General features: G+C 34.5%; 3 protein-coding genes and 1 pseudogene across 4 annotated transcripts; 3 read left to right on the top strand and 1 right to left on the bottom strand.

Moving 5' to 3' along the window:
- Window positions 1–5,063: 5,063 nt before the first annotated feature.
- LOC143623171 (F-box/kelch-repeat protein At3g23880-like) lies at window positions 5,064–6,128 on the top strand. Its single transcript, XM_077094137.1, has one exon. It carries the CDS (start codon window positions 5,064–5,066, stop codon window positions 6,126–6,128), a length of 1,065 nt encoding a protein of 354 aa, XP_076950252.1.
- A 4,726-nt stretch (window positions 6,129–10,854) lies between these two features.
- On the top strand, window positions 10,855–12,738 carry LOC143623228 (uncharacterized protein At1g01500-like). The gene is made up of 2 exons (XM_077094180.1): window positions 10,855–11,629; window positions 12,321–12,738. The coding sequence occupies exons 1-2, from the start codon at window positions 10,919–10,921 to the stop codon at window positions 12,552–12,554; spliced, it is 945 nt and encodes a 314-aa protein (XP_076950295.1). The 5' UTR covers window positions 10,855–10,918; the 3' UTR covers window positions 12,555–12,738.
- Window positions 12,739–13,874: 1,136 nt separating this feature from the next.
- LOC143623227 (protein REVEILLE 6-like) lies at window positions 13,875–16,795 on the top strand (annotated as a pseudogene). Its single transcript, XR_013151855.1, has 8 exons — window positions 13,875–14,232; window positions 15,134–15,191; window positions 15,343–15,466; window positions 15,566–15,704; window positions 15,803–15,916; window positions 16,042–16,151; window positions 16,236–16,295; window positions 16,381–16,795. The product of XR_013151855.1 is annotated as a protein REVEILLE 6-like (transcript).
- Window positions 16,796–17,182: 387 nt separating this feature from the next.
- LOC143623273 (uncharacterized) lies at window positions 17,183–22,054 on the bottom strand. The gene is made up of 10 exons (XM_077094224.1): window positions 21,752–22,054; window positions 21,568–21,666; window positions 21,253–21,455; window positions 20,585–20,787; window positions 20,306–20,414; window positions 19,946–20,208; window positions 19,068–19,349; window positions 18,899–18,977; window positions 17,599–18,795; window positions 17,183–17,527 (listed from the first exon to the last, which is right to left on the bottom strand). The coding sequence occupies exons 1-10, from the start codon at window positions 21,817–21,819 to the stop codon at window positions 17,370–17,372; spliced, it is 2,661 nt and encodes an 886-aa protein (XP_076950339.1). The 5' UTR covers window positions 21,820–22,054; the 3' UTR covers window positions 17,183–17,369.
- Window positions 22,055–24,117: the final 2,063 nt, after the last annotated feature.

Genomic DNA, 24,117 nt, shown 5'->3' with positions numbered 1-24,117 from the left:
TCAAAGGGCCTTTCTAATCGATTATCATTTTTAAAGTTTAAAGTTTGATCCCAAAGAGGCCAATAGTCAGAAATGATATCCGAATACAAATAGCCATTATGATAATTTTTATAGTTTTGTATCCGAATACAAACATGAAGAACTGATTAATCAACATCTTTCCGATGCCATATGTTGATCAGTTCTTTACGTAAGCTATACAAAACACGATAAATACTAAACCTATGAACTTGTTACAGCAGTGAAAATAGTAGCCGTAACAGAGAAGGATGTATACGACATGGTTGTCAGCTTGGTCGAGTTCCCCTATAAGATGTATAGTTAAGGATGGAGATTATGATTCTTGAGAGGAACCCGGTTTTAGGGAAGAGGGGGCACACAAAATTGTTATGTATGTGTGATTAGGGTATGATCTTAATTTATTCTCACTTTATATACACCTAATGGAAAACCCTTTATTAGTTAGTAATGGTAATATGGTTACCAACAATTACCAAACTAATATATATTAAAGTATAATTAATATTTTGATCTATTATATTATAGGGTTGAGTTATTCAACAAAGATCAACAAAAATGAGAAGGGTGAGAAGCTATAACTAATTGGCATGCATTAAGTAGAGACCAAAGGAAAAATGGTATAAAAGTAATAGTATACATTTTCTCTCTCCACATGCAAGTCACATGTTAATTTCCTATATATCATTTTTAAACGTCTATAACTTTTTCATATGATATTTTTTTAAAAATAAAATTCACTATAATAATAAACGTTTTTTTATCTTTAATATGAGTATGATTTTGTTATATAAAAATAAAAAAATTACGTCATTGTGTATTTTTTGCTTACTATTGTGTCTTTCTGTTTGTCAACGTGTTTTTTGGTCATTATGTCTTTTAGCTAATCATTGTGTTTTTTTTAAATACTAATAACAACGTTGTGTAATAATATGTAAATATAATAATAAATACCAACAAATTATTTAATTTATAAAACACAATGATGAATACATGTTACACGATAACCTGAAACGTAAAACACAATAATGAATATATAATACAATGGTTTGAAACGTAAGACACAATGGTAAATACATATAACACAATGACCTGAAACGTAAAACACAATGGAATCTACATATTACACAATGACTTGAACGTAATACACAATGAACATAATACTATTTTCCTCAACTTAAGTGAATGTTGAGCACAATAACTAAAACACAATGATAAGTAGAAAGACAAATGTTGAGCATAAAGATATAATGACGAACAAAAAGACACAAGTGTGTAATCTTTGTTTTATTTTTTATCTTTAGTATGAGTATCAACTGAAAAACACAATGCATAAAAAACTCAATTAAAAAACACAATAAACAACCAAATAACACAATATAAAAAAAAACCCAATAACTTTTTTTTATTTTTATATAACAATATGATATTCATATTAAAGATAAAAAACGCTTGTTATTATGGTAAAAAAATTCTAAAAAAATGTCCTATGAAAAAGTTATAGACGTTTTAAAAGGATGGAAGAATTGACATGTGCTTTGCATGTGGAGAGAGAAAGTCACCATAAATGGGCTATTACATTCATACCCTTTTCATCTATTTTTATTCAATTTTTATACTTAAATTAATCTCCACCATCCAACTCTAACATCAATGGATTAAAGTCCTTCTCACCCTTCTCATTTTTATTTACTTTGTATTTTAACTTTACCCATGATGATAATGGCCATATATCTATAATATATATAAACAATACATTTAAAAGCTCTCTGGTTGCTCCCTACATTCTCTCAAAAACCACCAAATTGCATTATTTGTAAATGAAGGTTTCTCATGCATTTGACCCGAATTCACGGGTATAAGTCTCACCAAACCCAGATATTCATTAAACGAGTTATAACATCACATTAAATTAAACATTAATCTAACCAAATATATGATATGAAAATCTTATAAAATAGGGATATTCTAAAAATTAATATTTGATTTCTTTAAAGAAAGATATATATTATTTACAAATAATAAAAAACAGTTTTATAATAAAGAATAAGCGGGTCATGGGTCTCACTAAACCCAAATAGTTTTTAAACTGGGTTATAACATCTCATTTATATGTGAAACATTTTCATCATCAATACTAAGTATATTATTAACTTATATACAATAAATAAAATTAAAATCCAAAAAATATATAAATATTATAAACGGATAATGTAAAACAACCATTGACCAAGATCTACTCGTAATGACTAATTGAAGTTTCAAACTAACCGTTTCGGTTAGTCTTTTGTAAAACTAACTAGTTCAATGTATTTGGTAAACAAAGCACCTCGTCGTGGTTAGTTTGATAAACTACTCGTGTCTCGAAAATGTGTAAGATCTACTTGATTTGTTAAAACCATATGTATATGGGTGTGTGTGTGTGTATGTATATCGGAAAATGATCAAGAGAGAACTCCTCCTTAGAGAGAGAACTAGAAAATTAATAAAGAAGTATTTTTAATTTAATTAAAAAAATTATTTCATAATTTTTTTTCTTGCATCCTTCTTATATGTTGTTATTCTTCACCACAAAAAATATAAAAATAAAAAAACAAAAAAAAAACTCATTGTAATGCATATATTCAATACATCAACTTTTCTTATAATGCATATGTGAATTTGTGTGTATTTTGATATGTGAGATAGTGTTGAATAGCATACGTGCAGTTATTTGTATCGTATATTTGCAATAGTGCTATATTATATACAATATTATAAAAAAACCGATATAGTGCACATGTGCATTAGTTTTGTGTTACATACATACGAAAATGTGTATTGCATACAATTATTAGTGTTGTATTTACATATATTTAATAGTGTGTATTGTATAATGCAATTGTTTTGTATTATACGCAATAAAACACAATTGTATATATGCAATACGCATTAGTGCATATATACACTGCATCGACGAGATTTTTTTTAGTAACAATATCATCTTATTAGGAGCAAAGAAAAAAAATCACAAAATATTTTATTAAAAATAATTAAAAATAATTCTTTATTGGTTTCCTAGTTCTAAGAGGAGTTCTCTCTAAATCTTACCCCTATATATATATATGTGTGTGTGTGTGTGTGCGTGTGCGTGTGTGTGTGTGTATAGGATCAGGATCATGAGAGAACTTTTTTGAATTTGAGAACTATGAGAACCATTTTGGACCACAAAAAACCCAAAAATAAAAAAAATCATAAAATAAAAAGAAACACAAAAATCAAAAGAGTAAAAAAACCAAAATTCTTATTTTATCATCCCGGTTTCATAAAAAACACTCGGTTTAGCTAAATTATATACACATATGTATAATATATACATATATGTACATTTACATGTTTTTTTTGTACATATGTGTATAATTTAAGATAAATGATACTGTACATATGTGTATATTACGTAACTAAAGATTATATAAAAATATACATATGTGTATAATACAACGTTTTTTATATTTTTTTATATATATATTTTTTAATTTTTTTAAATAAACCGGAATGAAATATAAGAATTTTGGTTTTTTAACTTTCTTAAAATTTTTATTATTTTTTGTTTTATGATTTTTTTAAATATTTTTAAAGGTGTTTTTAGTGGTCCAAAATGGTTCTCAAAGTTCTCAATTTGCAAAGGGTTCTCTTAGGATCCTTACCCTATGTATATATATATATATATATAAGTGTGTGTATATATGTATATATAATAGGTATTAAAAATTGATATGGTTTTAATAATAAAGATTATAATAAGGTTTTTAATTTAAAATACATAATTAAAATATATCTTATTAATTAACTTGTTAAAATAATTATTGATACAAGTATTTTATAAACAAATGTATTTTTATATAAATAGTTATATATTACTATTATCACGATTTTAATTAAAAATAACCTTTATAAATAAATAATAAATAAATATAAATTATGTTATTTCACAAGTACCCGTTCAATCTCAACTCTCTATCTAAAAGGATTCATTCATTAATCCATAGTTATTTCTCTGTTATTACTCTTAATTATTACAAATTTAGCTTTTATCAGAATACTTATTGTCACTTTCAGTTATTAATTTATTTGTTCATGATAACTTTGTTGGCAACATTTCATCAATGACAATATAACCCCACTAAGCATGATCTGGTCGTGTAGCGGGTTAGAATGTGTTCATATCAGGACATGTATAAATGCGGGTTGTTTTTTTTATAGAAAAAACGTATCAAATGAGTTGTTGATTCACTCATTGCTTTCAGGCCCATTCGTGTTTGATTGTTACCTTTAACCAAACAAACAGATTTCTTGTTCGTGTTTGCTCGTTAAAAAAATTAAGCGTGTTCTTGTTTGCTTATGTCCGTTCGTTAATATTCTAATATAACGTAAACAAACACAAATGATCATAAGTGTCCGGATATGTAAATAAATGGCAGGCCGGCCAATTAGTACTACTAGTATATAAGTTGTAGGTTTATGTAAACGAGTGTAAATGAATGAATAAACAAGAACGTAAAAGGAAAGGCTTAAATTAGTGAACAAACATACACAAACGTAATGTGCGAATATAAATATTTCTATATATAATGAGTGTCACCATTCACCCCTCGAATCACATAAAATTTGCATCACATTGGCTCGTAGGAAGCAAGTCACGCTGTTATTATTAAATAACAATACTGTGCTGCTCTTTTGTTAAGGTTTATAATCATGAAAGCGTAAAGGCTTGCGAACTTGAAAGATTGTTTTCAAGCATTCGACATTATCTTTTAGAAAATATGTTAAACTCAAAAAAAAAAAAAAAACATTTTGTATATTTGAAATTTAAAATTGTAATAGTTTATCCTATAAACTTTTTTTGTTATTTTGAATTAACCATAAATAAGTAAATTAAAATATATTTTTTATGAAAAATATATATGAGGCTGATTGGGTTACATTAGGCCCAAACAAAGAATGAACATATTATATAGAATTATACATGACAGAATACCTAGAACAAATCGTTAGTAACACAAACAATGTCGTACGATGATCATATGTGTGAAGAACTGGTTGTTGAAATCCTATCAAGACTACCAACTAAATCCCTTCTTAGATTCAGGTCAGTTTCCAAATCATTATATGCTGTTATAGGTAGCCCCGAGTTCATCCTACTCCATACTCTTCGATCTCCGAAAAAAGTCATGATTTCGCACAGATGTCATAAAACAGCACCCGCTAAATACATCTATACACTGCATTCGGAAGCCCAAATGTCGTCGAATAATCCATATACCGGCATACCACCAGCAGTCCGGTTTCCTTTCACAGATTACAAAATATTTGGTTCGTGCAATGGAATTCTATGTATTCATGAATATCCAAAAGGTGACATTCATCTATGGAACCCTTCAATTAGACGCAAAGTAATAATCGTGCATGATCATCCTTTAAAGCTTACTTTTTTCTATGTTGCGCGTCCTGTAATGTTAGGGTTTTGTTTCGATCCAACCATCGACGATTACAAGATTTTGATGATGCACAAACCACATGCATTTGTTTACACAATGAAGACACACACTTGGCAAGCGATTGCTTCCCCGCCTTATTATTGGTTTGTTTCCGATTCTCAGTGTCTTTTACACGGAGCATTACACTGGCTCACAAAAACTGATCATTATTATAATATCTTGACATTCCATTTGAGCTCTGAGGTTTTTTCTACCATCGAGTTACCCGAACCAAGTTCGATAACCTTTCAAGTAACAACCATCAAAGGCTCTCTAGCCGCGATTTCTTCAGACCCTCATGCTCATAGTTGGATTTGGGTGAGGAATACCGCAGCTGCTTCTTGGTCTGCTGCTTATAAATTCGATACAAATCCATTTAAAGAAACACGCATGGTTTTGCAAATTGCTCCCAGTGAAGAATTCCTATGCTGCCGTTATTTTGACGAGATCCTGGTTTATAAATCCGAGACACAGTCAAGGGTTGCGGAGTTGAGTGATTGTTCTAAAATGTTTGACATGAATATGTGTGTGGAAAGCCTTGGATTGTTAGATATGGGGACTTCATGGGACCAAGGAAGTAAAGAGAACAAGTGAAATTAGTAGATTTAGCTTTTATCTGAATACTTATTACTTTCAGTTAGTTATGTTGGTGTTTTAATCATTTTTCACACCTGCTCATGTTACTTTGTTGCCAATATTTCATTCTTCACACGGACTGGTTTAATTGCATTTTAAAAATAAAACATATCAAATGGCTTGCTTGTGTTTGATATTTAAGTTTAACCGAACAAACGAAGATGAACACTTAAACAAACAGATTCTTTTTGGTCGCTAAGAAAATAAACGTGTTCGCGGCAAGACAACCAATTAGTACTACTGGTGAATAAGTTACATGTTTATGTAAACAGACTTAAATGAATGAATATAAACGAAACCTAAAAGGACATGAATAAATGAAAAAACATACACAAAAATGTTTTAAGAACGTTCACAATAACAAATTTTTCAAACCCACACATTGACACCATATTAGATTTCAATCTATCCACAAAACCCATAATTTTTATACACAACAACAAATCTCTACAAATCAATTAAAAATCTATTAAAAACATATATAATAAGAGAGAGAGAGAGAGAGAGAGGTCCTAGTGTGGTCTTGTGTGCAAACAAGACTCCACTCCACAAACTTTACTCAACAAGGAAAGTCTGTCATCCCTCGCCAGCCCCTTTGTCACATCACCTGGATGATTGGGCCTTGTGTTGCGTTGCCATAACATTTGTTCAAAATATAACTAAGAAAATCTCAACTATGATTATAACAGAATGCATACTCTTGTCAACGTTGAAAAATCAAGAAAACATTTTCAAAAGAGAAAATTCCAATTTGCCTCCCTGAAATATAACGTGGGAGACGGAGTAGCCACTGAAAACGAAATTGCGCATTTTGGACATCTGTGATACTTGGGTGGGGCAATCTGTGCCCTTCCGTCATGTTGATGGACCAAAAAATGTTGAAATTACCATTTACCCATGAGCCTATAATTAATTCTAAAACTAATAATCCAATATCGTGTAGAGAGTGGGGTTCGAACCCCCGACCCACGGTTTAACAACAAACAACACCAACCATTTAAACTAAACTAATATGTCTTATAAATATACAATATGAGTTATATATTCCTTCTTATCATTAATGAGTTTATAATCTAATATCCTGTGATGTTTGTTTATCATCATCATCATATATATCATCCAAACGAACCCGAACCGAACACTAGTTAACTTTTAACCTGAAACAACCAAAACGGCCCGTTTTTAGCAAACTTTAAACCCGAAACAACCAAAACGGACCGTTTTTTAGCGAAATTTAAACCCGAAAACAACCAAAACGGCCCGTTTTTAGCAAACTATAAACCCGAAACAACCAAAACGCGTTTTTATCAAACTTTAAACCCGAAACAACCAAAACGGCCCGTTTTTAGCAAACTTTAAACCCGAAAACAACCAAAACGGCCCGTTTTTAGCAAACTTTAAGCCCGAAACAACCAAAACGGCCCGTTTTTTAACGAACTTTTAACCCTAAACAACCAAAACGACCCCCTTTTTAGCGAACTTTAAACCCGAAACAACCAAAACGGCCCGTTTTTTAGCAAACTTTTAACCTGAAACGACCAAAACGGCCCGTTTTTTAGCGAACTTTAAACCCGAAACAACCGAAACATGCCGTTTTTGACGAACTTTAAACCCGAAACAACCAAAACGGCCCGTTTTTTAGTAAAATTTTAACCCGAAAACCACCAAAACGACCCGTTTTTAGCGAAATTTTAACCCGAAATAACCAAAACGGCCCGTTTTTTAGCGAACTTTTAACCCGAAACAACCAAAACGACCCATTTTTTAGCGAACTTCAAACCCGAAACAACCAAAACGACCCGTTTTTTAGCAAACTTTTAACCCGAATCCCAACACAATGAAGACAAACATTTTTTATATATATATAACACGAACACAAAATACATATATCAAAACACCCGAATTATAAACTTCGGGATTTTACATACATAACATACTAATAACTTTTCACCCGAATTATAAACTTCGGGATTTTACAAAGGTAGGCGAAGGAGAAACGGCCCAAGATGCCACGTCCGGTGGAAATTAATTCGGGTTTGGCCCGCAAATGTGGCCAAAACACGAACTGATATTTCCCGATTCCAGACCCGAAATCGGAGATTCACATCAATCGGGACTCCAAATAGAGCCCGATTGAAGCTCAACTTGATGGTGAGAACCATTGTAGACGGGAAGAAGGTGCAACGGGGAGAAGTCGGGTGCCGAGAAGCCGGGTGCGATGGTAGAGACGGGAGCCGAGTGCCGAGAAGGAGGTGCGACGGTGGAGGTGGCTATGGTGGATGGTGGCTACGGTGGAGGTGGCTACGGTGTATGGTGTTACGGTGGATGAAGGGAGACGGAAGTGTGTGTGTGTGTGTGTGTGTGTGTGTATAGTGGATGGGGTTGGAGGAAGGAAGTTGAGAAGAGTAAGGAAAAGAAAGAATGAGGGGAGGAGTACGGCGGAAGAAAGAAGAAGAAAATACCCGGTGGTCGGACTGCCATTTTTCCAGGCAAGTTGGTTTTTTCAAGCTTTTGAAAATAATAATAATCAGAAGGGCACAGACTGACCCGCCAATTTGTATTTGTAAAAAGTCTAAAACGCCCTCCTTCTCAACGGTCATTAATGGAAATATATGACAGAAGGGCACATATTGCCCCGCCCAAATATCACAAACGTCCAAAATACGCAATTTCGTTTTCAGTAGCTATTCCGTCTCCCGATGATATATTTCAGGGAGGTAAATTGGAATTTTCTCTTTTCAAAGAAATGTAAAAACAAATCATTTTAAACTATAACCAAAAACTTTTCTTTATCAACGAATAAAGTCTGGCAACACATGGTAACCTAATAGCTAAAGCACCCCATACACTAGTGATCGCATACATCGCTTGATAGCCTAAGTCCACTATCTTTTATTCGGGAAACCTCGTTGCCCGAAGGCCATAACACCTGGATGAAATTGGATTCGTACGTGAAACAATGCGATTTCCAACTCAAATCTTCACGCACCCGAAAATTAAATGTATACATTTTTTTTGCTTTATGATTTTTTATTTTATTTATGTAGATACAAACAAACAAAATGCGGGGCATAGGATAAATGAAACCGCTGATCATTTCATAAAACGAATAGATCCCATTCAACTTGCCTTGATTGAATAAAGGCTAGCAGAATTTGATGTTGAATGAACTCGCATGCTGGAGAACCGATGAGAGACATAGTTGATGCCAATGATAAAGATGAAGTCCGGGAGGCTGCAGGTAATATGGATCCTTTGACTCCCAATTGGGTTGCCTTCCTATGTCTCGCTAGGGCTGTCACTTTTACCCGAAACCCAACTCGAAAAAAGTCGTACCCGAACCCGAACTAAACTCGAAGAATTCGAACCCGAGAGAAAAGACTAACCCGAACCGAAGTAATTCGGGTTGGTTCTCGGGTTTGATTTATAAGATTTTGGTCAACCCGAATAAACTTTTAGTTTGGAAATTAAATATATTTTCATGTATAATAGCCTAAGTCTTAGCCACTAAAGTTATCAGAATTTGGCTCTAATCGACTATTGTCATTCTACTGTTATACTTTGATTGCTTATTACTAATTTATGTTTTCCGTTTATTACTAATAGCAATCGTAATCGAACAACCAAAGACGCCCGATTGAATATGATTATGGTTCGAGTTAGTTTTACTCTTCTTTTAAATTGTTTTATCAAGTTGGGTTATTTGATTATTTGTGTTATAAGCAAAGAAGAATATGTTGTTTTAATTTTAGCATTGTGGTTTTTAATTTTTTTTTTGTTTTGTCAATCAGTCGGTCCGACCGGGAAACCGGACCGGTTGAACTGGTTACTATGAAAAAATCAATTCTTTTTTAAAACGTTTTGTCACTCTTAAATGTTATTTTTGAGATAAAAGTTGTTCGACCAGTCCAACTGATTCGACTAATTGAACCGATGAATCGTTTGCCCATCCAATGCGGGAATCTTGGCAAGAAAAGAGGCTCATGTGAATTTCTTGTCGGATCCGCGTGAAGGAAGGTCCGCTCTCCGACCATCAGACATTCTTGTGTTTGGATGGGCCATGCTGTGTGGACCTTATTGGGGTGTCCCCTCTTGTTGGGCTTAGGGACACCCGGTTTGTTGCTAGGCAGGCCGTGCTAAAGGCAGAAGCATGAAAAATTGCTAAGCACGAGAAGGCGTGTGTGGAGAATCAACACGCCTTCATTCCTTTTGCTTTTGATACATTCGGGTCTTTTGCCCCCGATGCTGCTACGTTTCTAAAAAGAGTTCAGCGGGTCGTGTACAGTTCCTCAATGACGTCGAAGAACAATAATTTTGTTTTCAAGAGGATGGGTTTTGTCATTTAAAAAAGGATGACGGCACAACTTGTTGTACGCTTACTTGCATCTTTATTATAATTGGATCGTTTTATTTGAAATGAATTACGTAGTCAGAATGATTTCCGATCCGATCCTATTATAAAACATTGCTCTCAAACTTTAAGAATACAAAATCAAAACTTATGGTTTAAGTCTCACAAAATAAAATCTCCTGGCCACAAATTAATAACATTATTGACCTGTACATCCCTCTTACACGTGTCACATACACTCCCGCCACGTAGACTGGCGCGTGATTCAACACTTCCTTCAAATTCACCCAAAAAGATAATAATAATAATAATCCCCAATTTCAAAGCTTTAACTTTCCTTCAATTCAATCACAAACCCTTGAATTCTTCAATCCAATCTACCAATTCTTCAAATCCAATGAATCAACAACAAACCCATCTCTCAATATCACCATACAAACCATTCAATTACATCAACGGTTTGTTAGAAATCCGTTTGTTCTACGTCAGGATCGCACCGTGCGCCGTTAACGCCGTGCCGGGTCAACTAACGCTCCGTCACCTACGCCGTGAAATCGGTGTGTCACTCGAGATTAACGGCGTTAGGGTTCCGTCAAGTAACACGGCGTTAGTGACGTTGAACAGAGACCGTGTGGATACAGAGTCGTCAGAAGTGACGTATGTTAGTACTGATAACATTAGGGTTTCTGGTGCGATTGAATTTGAAGTTGTTGATGATGAATCGGATGAGCGAGAGCTTGTGTTGTGTGGATCGTTAGAGAGAATCATCGAATCGAATTGGAGTGATGGGGGGTTAGAAAACGGACATAGTAATAGTAATAATAATAATAATATTAATAATTGTAAGACGGGTTGGAGTATGGATTTCCACGCGGCGAATTTGTCGAAATTTGGGGGGTTTTCGACGTCGGTGGAGGTTTATATTGCGGGGTGTTGCTCGACGGTGCCGGTGATATTGACGAAGACGGTTCAGGTTAGTCCGAGGAGGCGAGGGGCGAGGATTGGGACGACACTTGATGCGATCCCGGAGGGGGAAGATGAGGAAGGGGATAAGGAACAAGTGAGGGGAAATGGGAATGGGGTTGCTGGACACCAGCGGAAATTGCCGGTAAATAATAACCAATAACCATCCGGATATCGGCCAAATGACCGCTCTGATCATTAGTTTTCAAAGTTTGAACCATTGGTCAGAATGCCTGTTTGAATACTGTTTCAAACAGTGGTGAAACAGTCTTTCTGACTATTAGTTTCAAATTTATAGTTTGACCCTATGGTCTGAACGACCATCTGAATACTGTTCAAACGGTCGTTCTGACAGGCCGTTTGGATATTGGTCAAATGGGTGTTCTGATCATTAGTTTTCAAAGTTGAGTCATAATGACCATTTGAATATTGTTTCAAATAGTCGTTTTGACTATTAATTTTCAAAGTTTGACCCAACGGTCAGAATGACCATCTAAATATTGTTCAAACGGTCATGAGAGACCATTACTTTTCAAAGTGTGACCCCAATAGTTAGAACATAGCTGTGTGAATATTGTTCAAATGGTCGTTCTGATTGTTAGTTTTCAAAGTTTGACCCCGTGTCAAACCGTGATGAACCAATAACTTTTAAAGTTTGAACCTTTTCAGATCAAAACAGCCACACCGTGTGCGTGTGTTTTGAACAGTTGTTTGATGGTGTGAAATCAGACAGGGTGGTGTAGTTATAGCATGAGCCTTTTGTTAATTATTAAACAAATATTGTTGTAAATGGTGGAAATTGACATTTTTTTATAATAATATATATTGTTTTACAGCATACAGAAGAAGAAGGGTATGGGTATGAATCAGAAGTGAAAGTGAGACCAAATTACTATAATTCAGAGGAAATGTATTATGATGAAGATGGTCAACTCACCTGGTTCAATGCTGGTGTAAGAGTTGGCGTCGGGATCGGGCTTGGGGTGTGCCTTGGTGTCGGGATTGGTGTCGGTTTGCTCATGCGCTCGTATCAAGCAACCACTCGCAATTTCAGAAGGAGATTCTTTTGAGCTTTTAATCACTCCCAACATATTAAAAAAATGCCAAAAGGAACATACTCTGGATTTAAACATCATGTTTTGTTACAGCAAACCATCGATCGGCCCAGTAGCTGCACAAAAATGGAGTGAGTTTGACATCCCCTGATGAAAATGGTTGCTCGACAAGCTGTTTTTGTAGATAGGTTTGGGGTTGAACTGAGGTACTGAGGTTTGGTTTATAATAATGTTTGGTTCATGTAAATCTCCCTGAGGCAGGCTGGCAGCTTAACTTATGGTTTTGCCCATATCTTTATGTAAGTTTATGTAAACAATGAATAATCTAGTGGTTTTTGGGGTTGTTCTGTACATATCTTCGCACAGTCTTGGTTTTTTGTTTTGTACAATATAGTTAATAAGTAGTTTCAGTAAAGTTATACGACTATATACTTGGATGAGTAAAAGAATGCTATTTTAGAGTCGAATTTAAACGTGCTTGAACCGAGTTCAAAACTGCAATGGGGACCTAGCTCTTTCCCAGCTACTTTTTCATGCTATAAGCTCTTTATTGACCCGGTTTCTCATTATTCTGAACATGTATAAGAATGCTGCTATATTGATCATCTCGCTGCTTTGTGGCATATGTTTCACCTTGGGATCGACGTATGGATCTGAGCTTTGATGAGTCTGGCTTATTGATGTCAACTTGGGCGAAAACGGTGAAACATTTGGTGCCATGTGCTTCGTCAGTGGGTTCGGGTAGCTGTGTGTGTTCTACCTATCCGATGAATAGGTGACACCAACACAGCTACACAAGTGGATGACATTTATGTGCTGAAAGTACATGTTCATTTTGAGAGAGTTGAAAAGTTCATGCTTAACCTATTACTTATCTTTCTAAACCTTTAAATGATAGATGTATATATATAATACATTCAAGTTTCTCTCTTTCTCTTAATGAAACACTTTTTTTATTACCCTCTAATTCTATAATCATGCTTCTAAATTTACATAATTAATTGTCTACCATAAGAACCTTTAACCTGATGAAAATAGACATTTTCATCACATCTAAGAATCTTAATATCGACATGCTACAAACGCTTCGGTTAGCATTGACACGATATTATTTTTTCTCTATATCATAACTTACATATACACACAGGTACACGTGTAATTTATATAACCATTATTAGTGATTAATAACCGTGCCACGACCACCAGATCCCTACTAAAACTTATTATATTCAAAGAATATACTTTGTAGGCCCCCATATATATTTAACATAAACAAAATACAGAATAAGTCTTATTTAATTATTCCAAACTCCTGACACGTGTCCGGCCACTATTCTTCTCTACAAATCCAATCCACCATTTACTTACTTTCAGAACCTTCTCAATTCTTCAACTCCAACCCAATTCAATTCAATCCAAACCCTAATCACAAACACACTCAAACACTCAATTCTTCAATTAATCATCAAATTCCTTAATAACAACTTATGGGTTTTGATCCTCCACTACTGCCGCAGCCGGTGACCACCAATAATACTAATAATAATAATAATAATCCTGCTGCTGGTGTTAGTTATCCGAATCCGATTACAGATGACCCGAGTAAGAAGATTCGGAAGCCGTATACGATAACCAAGTCTAGACAGAATTGGACTGACGTTGAACATGATAAGTTTCTTGAAGCACTTCATCTGATCTATCTATCTAATCTCTCTGTATATATATATGTGTGTGTGTATGTGTATTTGGTTATGTGGGTGAGTTAATTGGGTGTAATTGTTTTGAATTATACCCGGGTTAATCGGGTTTGTTTTTTTAATTTATTAGAGTGTAAGCAAACTAGCAAGTACAAATTTTTAGGGTTATTTAATGAGATTTGTAACTATTTTTGTAGTGTGTGACATGGAAAAAAGTAGCATTAAATGACTTATGAAAGAGGGTGAGGTAATTCACTATGTAAAGACTTGACCTTTTATAAAAATTGAGAATTTTTTAAAATTATTCAATAGTAATATTTTATAAGTTATATTATTAAAAATTAAAACATACTCCCTACGTCCCATGTCCCATTAAGAGTGTCATTGTTTGAAAAACACAAAGTTCAAGGTAGATTGAATGATTACTTTTTTTGCTTATCAATAATGCTAGTTGTGTGTGTTTAAGGGTAAACTTGGAAATTGGCTAATAAATTTTGAAAGTATACGTTTGTAATGGCACAAATAAAAAGGAAATATGGACACTTTTATTGGGACGGATGGAGTAGTTTTTTTTATTTGGAAATTTGAAGTTATGTGAATTCTCTTTAGTAGACTCATCAAGAGGGTAGAGGCCATAGATCATAAATGCCAATTTAAAAATGTAGGTTTTATACATAGGATGTGTTGAATCTCATAAATAAATAAAAATTTAAACATAGTTTTTTTAATTTGGTAATGTGAAGTTATGTGAATTCTCTTTAGTAGACTCATCAAGAGGCTATAGATCATAAATGTCAATTTAAATGTAGGTTTTGCACATAGGATGTGTTAAAACTTGTATATAAACCGAGTGATGAGATACTGACCTTTTCTTTTACATATTTTGATAATTTCCAGCTTTGATCGTGACTGGAAAAAGATTGAAGCTTTTGTTGGATCCAAGACTGCTATCCAGGTAATATGATTAAATGCCGATTTGTTGTTTTTACTATCTATGATTTATATAGAGCAGATAATATGAAAAAAATGAAGCTTTTGTCGGATCCAAGACTGCTATCCGGAAACACATAAAATAAAGTTTTAATTTCTTGTTTTTATTGTTGTAGATACGCAGCCATGCCCAGAAGTACTTTCTAAAGGTGCAAAAAAGTGGGACCAACGAGCACGTCCCACCTCCACGGCCAAAGAGGAAAGCGTCACATCCATACCCTCACAAAGCCCCTATGAACGGTTGGATTATTATTTAACATGTTTTTTACTCTTAAGAGAAGTTTAAATGAATTTAAACAATCCTTGTTGATATTCTATGTACTTGTTTCTGAAACTCAGATGCACCCAAAATACTAGGAGCTCAACAGTCGGCTACCGATGTAACATGAAGATATCATCATGAACAATCCGTATCAGTGGGATACAAATCCATGGATGTACAGTAATACAATAACAGCACCTGATGAGCCGAAACAAGGTTTGGGCTCGCACTCACATTTGCTAGCTTTTGTTAATATTAAAAACAATTGAGTTACGTTTTCAAGCATTAATGTTTTTTCGTTTTGTGAGTTGCAGAGGATGTCAGATCACATAATTGTTGCAGTAGCAGCAGTGAAGGTGATCCAGGGAAATGGTCGGCTGGTGAAACAACCAGCCTACATGACGTAAGACACAGAAAGATAGCACGGGGTATGAATTATGATCCAATAAACAGGAATTTGAAACATATTTTTTATTTAAAATAAAGAAAGTTATAGTCTTATGGATATACAATACCGTTAATATTTACTTATTTAGCGTTATGTCATGTGCAGTCATGCCAGACTTCCCGAAAGTCTACAGATTCATTGGTGGGATCTTTGACCCTAATGAAAGTAACCACTTGCAGAAGTTAAAGATGATGGATCCGGTGGATGTTGAAACGGTACGTCTATTTGTTACGTTAAAGGTTAATTATTTTTTAAAGCATATTAAAACTTGTTTGATGAGACATTTGCTGTTGTAACAGGTGGTTTTGTTGATGAAAAATCTTTGTGCTAATTTGAAAAGCCCGCAGTTTGAAGGCTACGTAAGTACTCTTTTAACATTCATTGTTACAAACCAATTATTATGAATAAATTAACAACTTTTATGTTTATGTTGTGTTTGTACAGAAGAAATTATTTTCTTCGTATGACGTGGATACTGGAAAGGTTACATCAGGCGGTTCGTTAAGTGGTCTTCAAGCGCTGCCTGGGAAAGCAATCCCGACTTAAGGTCTTGAATATCTAGTATTTCTGGGTTTTTGTAAGCCCCAGGTATCGTGTATAATAACATGAATATCGAGTTGCAAGGATATGGTGTTTGTGATGTTTTTTACTGGCAGGTGTTTTGTTGATTTGCTTTTGCTACATATAAAGTACAAGTACCAAGGACAGAATTGTAAATACTAAATAGCATGTGTTGTAATCTGTCATGATCATGTTTTTTAGGAGCAAAATAATCTCCTTTCAAGATAAGTGTGTTTGGTTTTAGAAATCCATGTTATCTTAATAAGTGTGATTAGGTTGTTTGATTTTTCATCACATGATCTAAGTTTGTGTTATTGTTTTTTGTTAAAACATACATTACCATATTTAGGTAATCACATAATACAAAAACCATGTGATTTTTATAATTTTTGTAAACATGAAATTTATATGCCCAAGAACCGAACCTTAAGGAACCACTTTTCAGCAAATTGACATTCTTTTTAAGTAGCCCATTTGATCAAAAACTAATTTGCGCAAAACCGGTATGTCCCCATACCCAGCCTAACCTGTTGCCCGACCCGACTCGCAAGCTTTGCCGGGTTTAGTTATATCAAACTGTATCTAACAATGGTAACAAAAAACTAAGCTGCAAGTTAATAATATGCACCACCACATAAATTATCAAGAATTTACATTCTCAATTGCAAAATGGTATCAGAGAGAAAGAAAACTTTGGTCCAAAAAATCTAATTAAAACTCACGAAAAACACGGCCAGAAAACAAGTTCCGAACCTGTTTTCTTTCGGTTTCAGTAACAAACACGCTAACCTCGTTGTCCACAGATGGATTCCGGGTAGCAAACAACATAACTCCATGTACATGGCACAACTACATTCATATGCTTACACCATCTATCTATATCTAAAACTCATATCCAGTTCAGGCATATGCCCATATATCCCTTGAACATGTCCTGTGCTGACCGGACGCACCTGCTTTGACTGGGCCCGCATTTCCATCTCCATCCTCTGATATGCTTCCGGATGGTTGGTATTATCAGCAACTGAGACTATCAAATTGCAAGTTATATATGAATATTCAATATTCAGTAATCGCTTTTTAAAGTTATAAAGAAATTACCGGAAAATGGCAAACCAGGTCCCCCAATGTTAAATCCATGATTTGGCATAAACTTGGATGTTTTCAATTGAGGTGGCGGGAAAGTGCCTTGAATCGTCATTTGTGGCAACACTTGATGATGAATATTAGGATTAACAGGGACATCTAACCCTGCAACCGTAACATTAGGGTGATGAAGACCAGGAACATGCATATTTCTTGGCATTGTTTTATTAATATTAGTGTTGTCACGTTGTATAATTTGATCTAGAAAGCTCATCTGGGAGTTCATATGATGCGGATTACTATCAGATGGATGAAACGCCGGTCTCTGATACTGATTATTGTTAAATTGTCTCTCAGGCTGCAACGTTTCATAGGGCCCACGAGCTCCAAACCCAGATTTAAGAACCGCAAGTTTCTCGGATATATCAAACACCACATCAGCAGGTAACATTTTCCCTGTATTCGAGTTATGGGTGTTTACAGCATTACCAGCAATAATCAAGCTCTGTTCTTCAGGCAGGTGGATTTCACTCGGTTCAACTTTAACTTGTTGACCATTAACCTGTAGCCAATTTTTAGGGTCATCTAATTTGGCAAGCTTGTTCATGGAGGGTCCCATTCCATTGACATTAGAAACAGATGAATCGTGAGGCTTGTAAACATCGATTCTGTCTGAACCGGGCGGGGCCCTCGGGACAGAAACGGGTGCTTGAGCCGATTGCAGCTCTTTCATGAAAGCGGTTCCGAAAAGGGCTTCAAGTGAAAGATTCTGACCGGAATTAGCAAGTACCTGATTGTTACCAGGATGGGCTTCAACTGGCACAACGGGCCCAACATTTGGACTTGGGCCATCATCGATAGTGAGTCCTTTTTGTAACAATGAAAGCAAGTGATGAGTTGCTTGACTATCAACTGGTCTAGCATCCACGTTTTCTTGACCCGAAACAGTCCAATCAGGGACAGGTGGCAGTAAATTTGAAGTTTTTTCACTATATTCAGACATTATTGTCTGTTCAAGGTCTTCACATGTAAGAACTGCAGCAACCGGAGGTGGAGCAGATTCATAGAACAATTGTTTAGGGTCTGAGGGAGTTTTGGTAACTGCAGAGGCCTTGTATGATAATTCGGGTGTGATAGGGTCAGCTTTCTCACCACCACCAATCAGTGAAAGCAAGTCATTTGATCTACTAGATGAAAAATCATCCACATGTTCTGCAAATTGCAAAATACAAAAAAAAAAAAAACATTTAAAGAAAATGTCCCAGACAAAAGGATTTAACCGAATAAATGCAGATAACTGTGAAGATTAACATACCGTCTTCATTAAACCACTGAGCATATCTGGAAGATTGAACATTGCGGGGACTCGCGGAATCATCTGGTTTAATGTTCTGCTACCGAACCCAAAAAGAAATAATTATCCAAGTTAAAATGGTTATTTCAAGAAATAAACGAAAATATAACCTTATTTAATATGCATGTACCTCTGGAAAACCTGTAGGGCCGCCATCTTTATTTGTTGGACCACTGCCAAAAAGTCTCCCGAGGATGGAGGTTGTATTTTCCTGATTGGAATTGCTGATTTTATTTGTTGCAAGTTCAAATACTTCACCATCTACAGCTTCATGTAGTTCTGGAAAACCAGAGATTCTGTTCGGATGATGGTCAACTGAATGCATGCTTCCCTTGTTATCTAGGGTCTCATTTTGAGTGTGGTTACCCTTTGCAAGTAAAAAAAATTCTTCTAATCCGGATTTTGTACTCTGCTGAATAATGCATTGAAGATATATGTTGCTCAGAAAGATCACAAGATGGTCAATTTATTCTAAATGAGTTGAGTTGACCTTTTCAAGAGAGAAATGAGTTATTCAATTAAATCATTTGACAAATGAGTGGCTATATAGAATGCTACACAAAAACCATGAACTAGAGGTGGCAAAATGGGTGGGTAATTGATGGGACAAAATGGGTATTTTTGAGTTGGATCGGGATGGGTTGGCCAGAACCACTCGAAACACTTATTGATCAAAAAGTTTAATTTACTAACATTATAATGTTTTCAATGATTAACTAAGTTTTGAATATAAAAAAGTAGGAGGTTTTATGCATTAAAAAAAATATACTTTTGGTAACCCTTGCTTAAAACATCCAACCCATTTGATCTGTTTCCGTTCTAGCAATTTTCCTTTTTATTTACCTGTTCGACCTGTGATAAATAAAACATAGCCCAAATCAACCCATTCATAAGTAAATGCGTTGAAATGGCCACCTCCACGTACTATTAATCACTTAATCGAAATTAACGAGCACGTTAATGATGCACAAATGCGACATATATGCATACATAACTTAAGTTACTTACCTCTTTTTCGGTGGAAGGAATCGATTTTGTGGTTGAACTCTTCTCAAGGACCGTGCTGTTAAATCCAGGTGGCACCAGTGGTCGGGGCTTGGAAGGCTGCAACAAGAAATCTGACTTCCCAGAATCATCCTTTGGAACCCCTTCTTCCTTAATCTCCTCCAATATAAGATCTGTAAAGTCATCATTTTTAACCTTGCTTGCACTTGTTTTCTGCTTTTCTTGTAGCACTTTCTGTTGTTCCTTCCTCATCGATTCAAAAGAAGCTGAAAGTAAATTAAATGCATAAGTCAACAACTTGTAGATCATTAATCACTAATAGAAAGAAAAATAAAAAAAAAAGGTTTATAAAGATAATGATACCTCTTCGCTTTCTTTCCTCTTCTGATCTATCCTCACTTGTAGATTCAATGGAACCAAATGTTTCATCATTAAAAGAGTCATGTGTGTTTGGTCGAGAATATGGCACAGCCTAAACAAAATGGTAAATATGAATACCTATAAATATTTATAACAATCTCATTTTTTTAATAAAATAATTTAGTAGGTGTTGTGCATTATAATACAAATGACTTCCAACTTGTTTGATATGTTTAATAAAATTTTAATAATACAAATTTTTAGTTTTCAAGCAACCTAAACCTTGAAAGGGAGAGGGGGCTGATATGCCCCGGTACTCTTATTAAGATGATAGCGTTCATTTGTGGCCGTGGGGCCCTTTGAAGCAGAGGTCCCACCTGCACTTCCCGTGGGTCTTGGAAAAGAACCACTACCAAGAAGTCCATCATGCTCTGAGTTTTGCCATGGTCGGCGAGATTGATTGCCATAATTACGCCTTCCGGAATCTATATAACAAGTATAGAATCAGAAATGCATACATACACGCTCTTGGTTGTCAGACATGTAATGCAAATATGCAATCAATGAAGATGTTTTTTGTGTTAATATGTAATATGTTATAGGCTTTCAAAATTAGCACCACTGGTATAACTGTATTACCAAAGGCCAACCAATGATTTTTATCGCTTAACGACAAATAACCAATCATTCAAAATCTATTACCATTTTTGTTTACATACTATTTACGTCCTTAGAGTAGCAGTGACCCCATTCATATCTTACAATGGTTGTTACTGAACCCTAATACCCATATCACTTTTAATACTCGCAAAACACACTAATAGAGCTGATAAGAAGCCAAAATGTGTGAAACGCGCGCCATTTTATCACTTTATAAAATCAATGAAATGAAGAAAAACAAAGTGCATATGCATAATAATTTATCAACCATAATACACTCAAAAACCAACCTGGATCCAAATTACATTGCGCATCTCCATCTTTATCATTCCTTCCAGAAGACCGACTGTCCCATTTTCCATACCGAGAAAAACTACTCGAATCACCCCTAGTCGGTGGAGAAGAGCTGTAATCGTTGTTACGACGAGAACCTTGTAACGGAAAATTCCCGTGAGTTCTTGCCCGTTCTTGTATACTATTCTCTTCAAATTCCCTAATTTTAGCAAACCAACATTAACACAATCACACCTTACAATAACAACAACAATAACAGAACAATTTACATATATTGGCACAAAGTAACATAAAACTTTTGGATAATCTACCTCAGAATAGTTCGGTCGAATCCACTCGGCAGGCTTTTGCATACTTCCAACTCACTAAACGAAAGAAGAAAATTTCTACTATACAAAACTCTTGACTTCCTGAATCACACAATACAAATTAATAACTATTGGCAAAAATAAAGAGAATTCTAACTAACAAAACTCCACAAAATAAAGTAATTACGTTTCAGATTCGATAACCGAACCAGCCGCCACCATAACCGAGCTATCACCTTCATTCTCCAAGCTCATTTCACAAAACTAACACAAAAAACCTAACTATTCACAGTATCTATCGCATATAATATAAAATTGAAACCTAAGTTAAATCACTAAATTCGATCAATCAGTAACTAATTGACTCCTTGATACTAAATGAGCAAAGTATACATCTAGGTCTAACGCGTATTAACCTAAATTAACATCAATCTTCAATTGAGTTTTGGTGCGATTGATCGGTAGAATTTGAAATAATATGATTATGGAAAGAGGACGTTGTGAGAGATAGGAGACGGGGGTGGGGTTCTTTGTTGGTAGCAGCCGAAAATGGGGGTATGTATTGGAAACCGGAGTCAGACGGGTATACCCGAAACTCGAAGTAGTTTGGACGGGTATATAAGAAGCCCGATGAAATTTGAAACATCCGTTTACCCGGACTATATACCTAAATCATAAACTTGAATGTTTTATATTTTTATTTTTATTTTCCATTGGCCGTTGTCCGATAAAACTTACAATGATATTGTATTATTTATAATAATATTTATTTGTATGTAACGTATCATATTTTAATTTATAATAGTTGATATATAAATAATAAGTATACTCAAAACTCGTGGGCATGCACGACACATGACGGGTAATTGCTCAACATATACTCGGCGAGTATTGAGTCAGGTATGAGACTAGGATTAGTAATAACTTGGCTTAGAGGGCTCATTCCATATATTTTTCCCTATAATTTAGCTAAAAAATATCATTCCATAAATTTGTTTATCATTTTTCAAAATTCTTCTACATTCTATTCCTTATTCATATCCATAAATTAATCTTTATTATTTTTTTCTCATTTGTCTTGTTATATAGTAAATGGTGATTGGAAGATAGATGATATATTATATGGTATGGATCAAAATTGAGTCCCTATATTTAGGGTTTTACTTTAGTTGCTATATAACTCATCCATATAATAGGGAATGGACTTGAGAGGTGATTTTGATGGTTTTCTTAATATTTACCCTAAATTATATGGGTTTAACAATTTTAGAGAGTGGGTTGAGAATGCTCTTAAGTCTCTTGTCTTTTTGGGAGAATAGCAAGATACAAATTTTGGCTTGGGTGTAAAATAATTTTTCTTTTGGAGTAGTTTAGGAGTAGAAAGTAGATGGATGTGTGAGGCGTCGTTCAAATATAAAATGAAAAAAAAAAAAAAACTTTTCGAAGGCATAATGTAGGACAAATGACTGAACAAGTTTATATATGTACCGAATGAGATGGTAACTAGAATTGTGCATATAGCTTGTGGCTTGAAGTTCCGTTTGATATTGGCTCGATTGTAAATGAGGCTAGCTTGAGTTTGGCCCTATCTTATATATGTTTGACTTGTTAGCTTGTTCGTTTAAATTGAAACCAAATTTTAACATTTTATAATCCAATTTCTTTATAAACTATTTGGTGCTTAAATCGTAATGCTATTTCATTTTATTTACGTCCCGTTGTCCTTGCTATTCCTTCCGTCTTCATTTTCATCAAAAACAAAATTAAGATATTACCATTGTTTTAAAAAAAATCAAGTAAAGCGAGTTCTAGGTAAAGTTTTCACAAGCCTGAGTATGAGCTAAAATAAAAAGAATCTTACAACATTTCACGGTAGACTGGTATAGAGTATTGTAATACCTAAATTTCTGATAAAATATTTAACACAAGATTTAAATAAATAATTTGGGTAAATATATATTATTCAAGTTATAAATTATTTATATCAAAGAGTAATGGTGATGAATTTTATGAATTTTTCAGTTACAAAGATGTTAGATATAGACTTAGATAAAGGATACATGAGATTTAGTGGTACTATTTTTAAGTTAAACTTGATAAAGTTAAATTAGAAATCAAGTTCAAAACATTAAAAAAATAAAAAAAATAAAAAAATGTGAGATAGATGGGTTGCTATTTGCTAATATGGACACATGTCTTATTTGAATTTGATATTTTAGCATATAGGTGATAGCAATGATCCATTCTCTAAAAGATAGGTTTATTTGGCTAATATATAAATTGTATATGGATGCATTCGGGTCATCTCAAATTAGACACGGATCAATCTTGGTCAACTCAAATTAGACAACGGGTCAAAACGAACCAGTGTAAAACTTGTCAACCTAACAAGTTAGCACAACAGCACTATCCATATTGATTGTTTGCCTCCACCATTACTACCTCCACAAGTCCACAGCCACCATTAAAAGAGCATGTGAACCTATCTTTTTAAAACAAAACTACTCATTTCAACCTCAACTCCATTTTGACCAAGACAACAGAAGAGACCAT

The sequence above is a fragment of the Bidens hawaiensis genome, unplaced genomic scaffold (genome assembly GCF_021521415.1).
Source record: "Bidens hawaiensis isolate Kalapana, Puna unplaced genomic scaffold, B.hawaiensis_p1.1 tig00003356_1, whole genome shotgun sequence".
NCBI classification, from domain to species: domain Eukaryota; kingdom Viridiplantae; phylum Streptophyta; class Magnoliopsida; order Asterales; family Asteraceae; genus Bidens; species Bidens hawaiensis.
This window is presented reverse-complemented; position numbering and strand designations above follow the sequence as displayed.

Excerpts from the sequence above, each read along its gene's own strand:
- LOC143623171 (XM_077094137.1), top strand. The coding sequence starts at position 5,064 with ATGTCGTACGATGATCATATGTGTGAAGAACTGGTTGTTGAAATCCTA.
- LOC143623228 (XM_077094180.1), top strand. The coding sequence starts at position 10,919 with ATGAATCAACAACAAACCCATCTCTCAATATCACCATACAAACCATTC. Across the intron at positions 11,630-12,320 it reads GACACCAGCGGAAATTGCCG|CATACAGAAGAAGAAGGGTA; the intron begins GTAAATAATAAC and ends ATTGTTTTACAG.
- LOC143623273 (XM_077094224.1), bottom strand. The coding sequence starts at position 21,819 with ATGAGCTTGGAGAATGAAGGTGATAGCTCGGTTATGGTGGCGGCTGGT. Across the intron at positions 20,209-20,305 it reads AGAGGAAAGAAAGCGAAGAG|CTTCTTTTGAATCGATGAGG; the intron begins GTATCATTATCT and ends ATTTACTTTCAG. Across the intron at positions 19,350-19,945 it reads TTCCTTCCACCGAAAAAGAG|CAGAGTACAAAATCCGGATT; the intron begins GTAAGTAACTTA and ends TGCATTATTCAG.